Source organism: Aricia agestis, chromosome 1 (assembly GCF_905147365.1).
Source record: "Aricia agestis chromosome 1, ilAriAges1.1, whole genome shotgun sequence".
Lineage (NCBI taxonomy): Eukaryota > Metazoa > Arthropoda > Insecta > Lepidoptera > Lycaenidae > Aricia > Aricia agestis.
The window spans coordinates 655,361-667,200 of record NC_056406.1 but is presented as its reverse complement, the minus strand read 5'-3'; the positions used below and the strand labels follow the sequence as shown (position 1 = coordinate 667,200).

Genomic DNA, 11,840 nt, shown 5'->3' with positions numbered 1-11,840 from the left:
TAGTAAAAAACATCTCGTAACGTTAACACACAATTTCATTTTTTGTTATACTTTCTTTTTAACCGACTTCAAAAAAAGGACGTTATCAATTCGACGCGTATGTATGTAATATTTTCAGAACTGCCCAATTTTCGTATATTGTTAGTCTATATCAGCGTCTGAACAAATGCGCCAAATTTCAAAAGTGTATAAGAATGTATGTATGTGGTTATGTTTGTGTTCGCATATCTCTGGAACTACCATTCCGATTTCAGTAATTCTTTTTTTGTTGTACTAGGTATTGTTCTTAGGGAATAGTGTACCTAATTCCAATTCCAATTCCAATTAGCCGTTTGTGTCCCACAGCTGGGCAAAGGCCTCCCATACTTCCTTCCACACCTAAGATTCATTAAAATCCGTTCAGTAGTTTTGGAGATAGGTAGTTTTAATTCTCAAATGTGTACAATTTTGAAGTCGGTTTTATCTTTTTAAAATACAGTTACCTATGTGTATTTTAAATGACATATTAATACCACGCTATTCGGCTGGCGGCCGGCTGTGGCTCCTGGCTAAGCACACACGATGCAATAATGAGTTTTAAATGATCACGGTAATAGCTCGACACGCTAAACTAACAGCTGACACTAACGACCTGCGCTGTGACTACCGCCATAATATCTATAGCAACTCATCAGTTATCAGGATAATATAATAATGCTAATCGAATTATAGAGCGCGCTTTGGTTTGGGCTACAGATATCATAGAACATAGAGCGCTATATAAATGACGCCCGTAACTCCGTCACGTTGCGCCAATATTCGTTAAACGCGCATGAACCGTACATTTTTCCGAGATTTATGTCTATTCCCGGGACTCAAAGTACCTTCACACCTTTCAGCAAAATCGGTTTAGTGGTTTGGGCGGAAAGAGGTAACAGACAGATATTATAGTTTCGCATTTATAATATGAGGCTGGATAGGCTATAGTTTTGTAAGTTAGGGTGAACTTGATAATTAAAAAATAAAACTTGTTTTGGGGGATAAAAACTATGTATGTGTAATTCTAAGTTTCATTAAAATTCATAAATACCGCATTTTTTTAACAAGGGTGAGCTTAGAATGCTATCGTCTTTAATAATAATTGTATTTTAATAATGCGATGTTTATCAGTACCTACACATGTTATGGTGTTGAAGCTCGTTATGTGTTCATTGTCCACGACTCTATTATTGTGAGTGAAGTATCATTAATCATTATGGTGTCGATGGCAATTGACTGCCGCACTCAGAAACGTAAGTCATTATAATTACTCAACTGCAATTTAATGAAGATTTTGACATAAGCCCCATACATTATCTGTCAAACTCTTTATTAAATTGGAGTTTAATCAACATTAAAATAATGTCTCTGAGTACGGCCAAAAGAAGCAAGTATTTACAAAAACAACAATATTACAAAAAAGTGTAGGTGGAGACATAAAAGACAAAGAACTCAACAGAAAGTTCAATAGTATTCACTTATACATAGTTCCTAATTTAAGAGCCTTCTTTTTTTTCTTCTATGATAGATCATAGAAGGAATAAGAATAAAATAAAAATAAAAAAATGTTTTATTTCTGAGTAAATTTGAATCAAATTTTTTCAGAATGTCTACCTGATGCCTACCACACGTACAAGGAATATAGAAGTTCTATCCTTTCAACCTTTTCAATAGTTACCTATTATGATAATTCAGTAAAAGTTAAAACAAAACAAATACGTCTAGCAATTGAAATAATATAATATTGTAACTGGTCATTTTAGCGCGTAATTAGTTACCTAAATTGAAAACAACATAATACCTACAATCTACATACCTAGTAAAGTTGAGGATCGGGGGCGTCAGTGACTCGACAATAGTGACTAACTAGCGTATAGTCAACACCATGACGGAGGGAGTGTCGGAGCGGAGCAGCGTGTGGGAGAGGCTGAGCTGCTGGCGGCTGGCCCGACTGTGCCGAACACGCGCGCGGCGGAAGGTGGCCCCCGACCCGCCGGCTGACAAGACTGCCAGGTAACTTGTAATATACCAGCATGCTGCTGACTGCCCGTCTCGTGTTCGATGTTCTCTACATTGAACGCGAGATTGATAGATATTAAAACTAACAGTATAATAGCTACTTATTTTTATAGTGCTAGTACGGACTACGGACATATTTCCATATCACAAATGGAATTTTTCACGCCAAACCGGTTGTTTGGCGTGGAAATTGGTGGCGTTATTTTCAAGTTCCAATCAGTGTTATTACAGGGGAAATTGTGAGTGGACATTGGGTCATTATAATAAATTGCGACAATCACGGCGAGGGCCGGAGCCCCGCGCCATCCCGCGCTTCGCCCCCGGGAGGGCAGGGGGAGGCGTGGAGAACACGCAACGCGTGACATTTACCTACCCCGTGCGTACGACTCGGGGTAAACATACTGCAGGGGTCAACACGTTGAAAGAGGTAATGGAAAAATACCTTAGCCTTGGACCTATAAAATAATCACCAGCCGTTCCCCGAAACACGATTCCAGCTAAAAATATTATGCGGTATAGAGACTAGCGAGTGGATATCGTGATATAATGTTGCTTTATAAGGGTCGGGTAAAGAGCAGGGTTAAATGTTCGTCTAGCTGTCCGTTCTAAAGCGGTTCTTTCCTTGCTGGCTAACAGCTGCCTGTCTACTGTAGTCGCCTTCTTCCTGTGTTAGGCGGCGCGGACGACGGCGCCTGGCCGATCCACCGTCAGCCCAGTACAGCGCGCTGGGTGAGAAGCTGCGTCTGGCGGCGCCGGCGGCGCTGCAGTGCGCGCTGTTCTGCGGCGGTGCGCGCTGCCGCTACGAGCGCCCGCATCCCAGCGCCGCCGCCCTGCAGGGGTTCTACTCCGACTGGTAGGAGACAGCCAGGCGATGTTTTAAGTTCACCGTCCCACTTCGAGTACCACTTTTACGAGTGCATTCTCATACACGTTCTCGCACTAAAACTCTTCGCGACGTAGACGTGATCTTCTGCAGTGCAATGAGTGCCAGTAGATGCAATAACATTTTTAAGATCTGTCAAAAATTTTATAGCTTGTACCACCGGACTTCGGAATGTATTTTATAAAAATCGGCAAGGACTCGCACACGAAGGGTGGTACAGGGTACTGGGCCTGTAGACAAGTGGCGAAGCGCTAACGCTAACGCTAGCGCTACAAAATGTATGTGATTTGACATAAGTCATCGCTTCGCTAGCGAATACTAATGTCAAATCCATACATTTTGTAGCGCTAGCGTTGGCGTTAGCGTTAGCGTTAGCGTAAGCGTTTTGCCACTTGTCTACGGGGGCTGTTATTGATAGAAAGTTGCCAAAAATTTGTGTTTTTGTGTGGGAGCCCCCCTTAAATATTAATTTTATTTTAATGTTATAATTAATTAATAAAGTACAAATATAATTAAGAATATTGTATCTCAATTGCCTACCTGCTACTAAATTATTGATTACGAGCAAAAAAGGCCAAAAAAATCACGTTTGTTGTCCTTGCATCCTTAAATATTTATTTTATTTTGTTTTTCGTATTTTTTTGTTATAGCGGAAACAGAAATACGCAATCGGTGAAAATTACAGAAGTCTAGCTATAGCGGTTCTTGAGTTACAGCCTGGAGACAGACAGACGGACAGACATCGAAGTCGCAGTAATAGGGTCCCGTTTTTACCCTTTAGGTACGGAACCCTAAAAACCGTGCCAAAAGAAAAACAAAACACAAACTAGACGCAAAACTTGTAAAACTGCCGTAGAGCAAGTGGAGTACATTTAACTTTATATTTAATCCTCCTATCCGGCTATTTACTTGCAACATTAGAATGTTAACTTGTTAGCATTTTGTGGCACTAACTCGTAACAGTAGTCAGTAGCCCAAGCCCCAATTAAGCGGTTTACAATATTCGTGTAAGCTTCACATCAGGGAGTTTCGTGCGACGGCGGTGTTTGCGGCGCGGTGCCGGCCACTTTTAATATGGGTCAAATAATAATTTTCGTGTCGTAAAAATATACTTAGCAATGATTTGCGTGACTGTACTCCAGCCGTCTAATAAATTACAATATTTTAATAGCATGCAATTTACAGTGCGACGTACAAATGTTTTTCTGTGTACATTAGCGTCGTGTAGTATTATAAAGTTGTACCTAGGTGAATTTGTGATTAAATAATGCGGTAATAAAAAGTAAAAACATTCGCAACAAGCAAAACGTCGCAAGATCCTACCGATAACCGAGAGCTTGTTATTACTAATACATCATTTGGATTCATATCCAGTGTAGCAACTACGCGGCTGTCACGATAAAATCAGACTTGGGTAAAGTTGATTTGTATGCTTAGATCTACGAATTAGATTATATTATTATGTAGATAATAGATATATTATGTAATAATATATACGAGTAGAGCACTGAATCACTTTTCTGGAGAATTTTCCCTAGAATTCATTGCTTTTCTTCCAAGTGTACTTAAAGTCTTAAACGTACTTAGCAAATTCAAAGCTTGAACGTCGATGCAGTTGTGTATGCTATATTAAGTGCAGTGTGGTGTGTGTGTGTGTGCAGGGTGACGGAGGACATCGTGGCGATGGCGCGGCCCAGCACCGCCGCGCTCGCCGCCCGCAACCTGCTGCAGCAATTCCACTGGTGACGCACCTCGTATCCTCACCCATATTGCACATATTTAGATCGATTATAATATTTTATAAGTCGCTTATAAAATATTATAAGCGACTTATAAAATATTATAATCGATCTTGCGACGATGCACCCCAGTCCCCAGACCCCAGTCCCCAGTCCCCAGTCCCCAGTCCCCAGTCCCCAGTCCCCAGTCCCCAGTCCCCAGTCCCCAGTCCCCAGTCCCCAGTCCCCAGTCCCCAGTCCCCAGTCCCCAGTCCCCAGTCCCCAGTCCCCAGTCCCCAGTCCCCAGTCCTCAGTCCCCAGTCCCCAGTCCCCAGTCCCCAGTCCCCAGTCCCCAGTCCCCAGTCCCCAGTCCCCAGTCCCCAGTCCCCAGTCCCCAGTCCCCAGTCCCCAGTCCCCAGTCCCCAGTCCCCAGTCCCCAGTCCCCAGTCCACAGTCCCCAGTCCCCAGTCCCCAGTCCCCAGTCCCCAGTCCCCATAACGCGCGAGCTACATTATTGAGTATTGTGTCCGACGACAGGTTATGACACTGTAACCCTGCCATAGACCCTGCTCGACGACCTATCACGCATGGGTCCAACCCCGAGGCGTGACACGATGACATTTTGATTGATTTCAATGCACCCTACATCGTCATTCGTCGTAGATCAATTCATACCAGTTATTACGAACGTATACTGAAGGGCTTCGTCTACTGCCCATGATCAACGACGATCGTGTATACTTAACGTGACCATACGTCCCGCTTTGGGCGGGACAGTCCCGCTTTCGGGCAGTTTGTCTCGGTCAGGGCCCCCGCTACCATATGTGCAATGTGTGCAATGCACACGGGCGCCATCCTCTAAGGGCGCCAATTCACCATCTTTAGGGGCGCCAAAACCAAGGACCTAAAAAATTTGCATTAAGGGGCGCCAAAATCCTTTTTTTGCACACAGGCTAGGCGCCAGTAGCCCTTACGGGGGCCCTGATCCCGGTGTCCCCCGCGAGGCCGAAATAATTGTCCTGCTTTTGCAAACAGACCAAACGACAATATAAATTTTCAGAAAATACTTGAACACTTGAAATTTTCAGAAAATTATTTATCTCTATACTTTCGTAATTAATAATAAAATGAAAATAAAATTAATTAAGAGAGGGGGGGGGGGAATTCTGTAGGTGTCCTGTTCTGACAAAAAGATAAATGGTCATGTTAAGTATACTGTATGGTCTTTATGTCACGTCATGCAGTTTTTATAAGTAAATCATGATTCATGACCTAAAGCCTCGAAATTCTATGACGCGAATAGCGATGCTACGTCTCTTAGCATTATGTCCGTCTGTGTCCAGCTGGGGTATCAGGTCGGTGGTGAACCTGCAGACGGCGGGCGAGCACGCCAGCTGCGGTCCGCCGCTCACCGCCTCCGGATTCACCTACGACCCGCGCGTCTTCATGGCCGACGATAGTATGTATTGCCTTGTACCTCTACTATACAGATTACATGGTGCTCGGTGGATACAGGATGGAGAAGTTAATCCGAAGATCCCAGATTAAATACTACAATAGTGATTGAAGCGGGTGAAATTATTTTTAAGAACTCGCGTAGAACCCCCATATTATGAGATATGCGTTACATATACGATGTTAGTACATTTTTGAGATGAGTGTCTACCAAACTCTTGAATAAACTTAATTTTGTAGAGTCGATTAAAAGCTAGATAAATTATTGATGTACTTTTAGAATGTCAGACAGTGATATGTGGCTTAATGTGTGCAGTTTACTACTACAACTTCGCGTGGCCGGACTACGGCGAGGCGACGCTGAGCAGCCTGCTGGACATGGCCAAGGTGCTGTCGTTCGCCGTGCAGCAGGGACGAGTCGCTATACACTGTCATGCGGGTAACAATAGCTACATTATGATCAAAGCGTTATGCTGACAAAATAGTGTCTCTTAACTGAAGTTTTCGATATTCTTTTAAGCCTTTCTGTTTAGGTCTGGGCAGAACGGGTGTGCTGATAGCGTGCTACCTGGTGTACTCGATGCGGATGCGCGCCAACGATGCCATCAGGCTGGTGCGCAGGCGCCGGCCGCGCGCCGTGCAGACCCGCGGCCAGATCCGCTGCGTGCAGCAGTTTGAGTGCTACTTGCTGCCCCAGACCGTCGTCTTCAGCACCAGGTGAGGAGAGGATCTTAGTTTTGCAAAACGCCTAAATATTCTGGATTTAATTAATGTCCTGAAATGGAATAACTATCCTTTACCAGGGACCACACATCAGTTCGCCGGGACCGCCGGACGGCGGAGTTCACGCTGCGCCAGTTTCTGCATAGGCAGAGGATCTGCCTGCACGGCCTGGAGGAGAGGAACTTCAAAGAGTTGCCAAAAGTATATAATAACTCCCACACCGGTTTCGGTGACGGTGGCCGGTTTTATTGTAACCAGGCCAGTTACGCAGGAGTTATTTTATAGTGCCCAAGTGTGTGCGCAGTACACAAGAGCACTAGCTCTATTACTCTCGTAACCCAGTGGGACGGAAGACCGACACGACTGCGACTGGCGAGAGATAAGGCGCAGGACCGACTTTTTACATTTCCATCCGACGCATGGATCATCGTGGTCATCATGGATCGTAATATTTAGACGAACTATCAACCCGCATTTACCTAAGTGAGCCTTAGTAGGTAATTATTTTGAAGAATATTATATCACTAAGCCAAAATGACTACTCTAAATACAATTATTGTCGCTTGTCAGATAGTGTACGTGATAGTAGAGCGGCTGCTGCAGCTGTGCGGTTGCCAACGGAGCTCCGGGCTGGACATGGGGCTCCGGCACAGGCCCTTTTACAAGTCCTTCCTGGTGTACTATCTCAAGCAGGCGCGCCCGCCCGACCCCGACACTCCTGAGGAGATTGCACGTAAGTGTATAGATTCTAATATACTTTTCAATCCTCAGACATATTTTGTACTAAGAAGTTCTTGGTATTTGGCTGTTGGTAGGAACTGACACGTAACAGGCGCTTTCTGGTGCGACCCGGATTAAACAGATTACAAGACAGTAATCTACAACCCCCAATAGGCAAATACGTAGTCAATGTTGAACGTCTAACCAACAATTGTCATGGCAGAGGTGACGGCAGCATCTCTTCCCATGATCGAGTGGCGGGATCCACTGGAAGAGGACGTGGAGCGGAACCTGGAGTCCGTCAGCCGGATCACCGGCGGCTGCGGCGGCGCCATCCCCGCGGTGCGAGTTTACGAGGTAATTTACTCGTTTAAACAATAAATTTGCTACATCTTATTATTACTTATAATTTTTTATCATAATTAGCCTATAGTGGCAAAGGCCTCCGCCAGGATCTTCCACTGTTCTCGCTCCTGCGCCACCGATAGCCAGCCTGGATGGTATGCCTCCAGCTCGTCACGCCACCTTTTTCTAGGCCGGCCTCGGCGGCGGCGTCCATCTTCAGGTGCCCACTCTGTTGAGACTCTTGCCCAGCGATCGGGATGCATGCGGCTAACGTGACCCGCCCACTCCCACTTCAGCTAGGCCGCCTTGACACCTACGTCCTTGATTCCCGTTTGGGAGCGCAGCATGGTGTTTCTTATTTTATCGAGAAGCTTTACTCATAACATACTGCACTAAATTGCTCTTTGGCATACCCCGAGTTGAGACCTTTGCGAATCGGTCAATAACCATGTTTGCGCACCGGAGGTTAGGACGGGCAGAATGCACACGTCGACGAGTCTTCGCTTCAGGAAGATTGGTAAATCCCCCTTCATCAGCGTTTTCATGGACCAGTAGCTCTTCCAGGCGTTCTCGATTCTGCAATCGACTTCCTTGCCTTGTCTATTTTCAAAAGAAACTATCTGGTCCAAGTAGATATGCTCGTCTAAATATTGCATTGCTTGCTGGTCTACCTCAACCCTACGCTTCGGGCAATTGGTCATTGTTTTTGTTTTGGACCTATTCATAACTAGTCCCACCTCGAGGCTTGCCGTGCTCAGGTCTTGGAGCATTTTTTGCAGTTCGGAGGCTGTGGAAGCAAACAGTACAATGTCGTCAGCAAAACGAAGGTTGGTGAGACTTTTTTTGCCAACTTCAATGCCCAGTGCCTCCCAAGGACCATTCAATTTTCTGAAAACCTCTTGACTCTTCAAGCACGCAGGTAAAAAGTTTGGGAGAGAGCGGGTCACCCTGCTTGACGCCTTTGAGTACTCGGAATTTAGGACCGGCACTGTTGAGTTTTATGTCAGCGGTGCTATTTTCAATTTTCATAAATTATTCTTAGTAGTTCTATATAATTTATGTAGGATATATATATTTTGGTTATAAAACATATTATTTTTATGACATACTTACTATTATTTTTAACAAAAAATTAAACCGACTTCCAAGGTATAAACAATAATAACATCCTTATAATATGAACTAAAAATTATTACTTAAATAATTGTTCCTATCTAATAGTGCCTTTTTCCAAATTCGGCTTAAACTCTACTATTTCTGTACTCAATCCTCATAATTTTGAAGTCGGTGCCAGTTCCAAAAGTTTCAAATATTCTGGCAGACTGAAGATTCAGCTATCTGGTACCGACTTTTTAGTTCATATTATGAGGATGTTATTATTGTTTTTACCTTGGAAGTCGGTTTTATTTTTTTGTTAAAAATAATAATTTCACTCTTTTAGTTACCTAATAAACCATCGCGTCATATCGCGTACTATACCACAGAACTCTACGGCCGCCCGTGCCCGCGCTCGTGGCCGCTCGTGGCCGCTGGCGGCCACCGGCGGCTGCGATTTCTCAAGCGATACTATGTATTACAATAATGCAGATAAATCATAATAATATGACACTGAAAGTGCTCGCCTCGCCGCTGCCATTCCGGTGTGGCGCGGCTGTTATTACCTCCTCCTTTTTGGAAGTCGGTTAAAAATATGTTGTGTGTAACGAATAAGATGGCTTTATTTAAAGACTAGATGACGCCCGCAACGCCAAAATTCGCTTATCCCGCAGGAATCGTACATTTTGCCGGGATAAAAAGCATCCTATGTCCTTTCCCGGGTCTTAAAGTATCTCCATGCAAAATTTCAGCAAAATCGGTTCAGCGGCTTGGGCGTGAAGAGGTAACAGACAGACAGGCAGACAGACGGACAGACGGACAGACGGACAGACGGACAGACAGACAGACAGACACACTTTCGCATTTATAATAATATTAGTAAGTATATATATTAGTATATATTACTTATTAGTATATTAGTATGGATAGTCCCAACATCATTGCAAATCTGTTGTGTACTATTTAAACGTGGTTGTTTTAATCTTTCAGGCGTTCGTCTGTGATCACCAAAGTCTTCCAAGCGAGCAGCAGCGGCACCTCAAGCAGCTGCGCGGCGACATCGACCACAGGCGGGAGGCGATGGCCAGGATAGACGAAGAGGTAACTTCCAGAGCATGCAGGATTATTACTTGTAGCGGACCAAACAGCTTACAATACTGAATCGACGCATTATCCAATGTTTCTGAAGTCGCGACATAATATTAGGTATACCACAGTCTACATCTTAAAGAACAACAGTGGCCTTCAGCCTGTAGGAGGAGGTTAAAAAATGTCTTATTTGTTGACCCTTGAGCGACGGAAAGACAATTTTACATTTTTTTGTCTTTTTGTAGGACAACCCTGAGATTCTGACCGGACTGCTGTTCGAGTGGCTGGAGGGGCTAAAGACGCCGGTGCTGGGCACGGAGGATCTCGCCACCATCATCAGTCGCTCGCACCGCGTCGACTCCTGTGTACCCGCCATGAAAATGGTAAACATTCAGACTGGCACTAGCAAAACATGTCACTAATGTAAAAGCGATACATTTTTATAATCGCAATTCCATCTCGAGGTTTGAGTTTTGACTAATTATTATTTAATTAATAGATGCTAAATGTTTTTTCTTCTCTTTCACAGGAAGATGTGATACTAATCGAATACTTACTGAGATTTGTAATTCGGTTACGACCGCTGGCCGCCAATAAGAAGATAGATATAATAAAACGCCTAATCGCCTCCCTCGCCCAACAAACTGTCGTCATCCAGGGAGAACCACTTCCCAACAAGAGCTTCACGCGTCTGCGGGAAGGAACTTGCGCGCAGGTCGTCAACTTCATGTTGCGGATGATCTTACAAATACAAAAAGAGGCCATTAAACCCGGATCCGATGATAGAGACGTTATTCTTCCTCATAGATCCAAAATAAAAGCTTTACAATAATGTGGTTCGTAAAAAATTACCTAAGTGCCTATTGTATAGTTTCAACTAACCCTAATTAAAATATAGATTTTTTTTATACTTAGTCCTATCTTACTAGATGTGCCGATGAACTTCGTGTCACTAAACTTTCTCCAGACTTCCACGATTATTTTAAGACTAACATTAGCAAAATCGGTTTAACCGTTCTCGAGTTAAAGCGAAACTAATAAAACTAGTAAATGGTTATTCATTTTTAGGGTTCCGTAGTCAACAAGGAAACTTTATAGTTTCGGTCTGTCCGTCCGTCTGTCTGTCCGTCTGTCCGTCCGCGGATTTGACCTACAAAGCTGTAATGCGGCATGAATGATGTCGACAAAATGGTACCTATAAAAAAATTATGGTACCTCCCCTACACATCAAGTGGGGATGATTTTTTTTCGGGTCCACCCCACGGCCCACCATGTGGGGTGTCGGTGGACAGGATTTTTTTTGTTTTTTTTTTTTTAATATTACGAGTATTCATAGATCATTTTCCGATAAATTAGGGATCCATTTGTGAAATATAAATTTTTAAAGTGGAAAAAATCGTTAGAGTCCAGTGCACAGAATACAAATTCCTTTGAACGTAACTGATATGATGTTGAGTAGTGTATATTAATGGTTGAGTAGTGTAAAACAGGTTATAAATGTACATTCATTGAACATACAAAAATTATCAAAAACTAGGTACTATGGAACCGTACTTGACAGGATACCCGACACGCACTTGGCTGGTTCTTTATTCTAAATATAAATAGGTTATTAAGTGTAAAGCCTCCAGCAGACAGGCGCGTTATTATCGGCCGATAATAACGCATGTATGATGTGGTATTGCGATAATGCGTCCCATCGTCCGATATTTCTTACTAGAAAGCGCCGCGCCGCTTTTTATTATATTACCATTATTATACCATCTCTCTCAGGT

The 11,840-nt window shown here is 43.6% G+C and overlaps 1 protein-coding gene across 2 annotated transcripts; it reads left to right on the top strand.

Moving 5' to 3' along the window:
• Nucleotides 1-1,865: 1,865 nt before the first annotated feature.
• LOC121730577 lies at nt 1,866-10,897 on the top strand. Of its 2 annotated transcripts, none has more exons than XM_042119696.1 (12): nt 1,866-2,031; nt 2,711-2,890; nt 4,582-4,662; nt 5,982-6,097; nt 6,410-6,532; nt 6,627-6,810; nt 6,897-7,017; nt 7,387-7,549; nt 7,760-7,893; nt 9,967-10,077; nt 10,311-10,448; nt 10,595-10,897. In XM_042119696.1, exons 1-12 carry the CDS (start codon nt 1,904-1,906, stop codon nt 10,895-10,897), a joined length of 1,782 nt encoding a protein of 593 aa, XP_041975630.1. In that variant the 5' UTR covers nt 1,866-1,903. The 2 variants fall into 2 exon arrangements, with proteins under 2 accessions (XP_041975630.1, XP_041975623.1); XM_042119689.1 differs by having other exon boundaries at nt 7,757-7,893.
• Nucleotides 10,898-11,840: the final 943 nt, after the last annotated feature.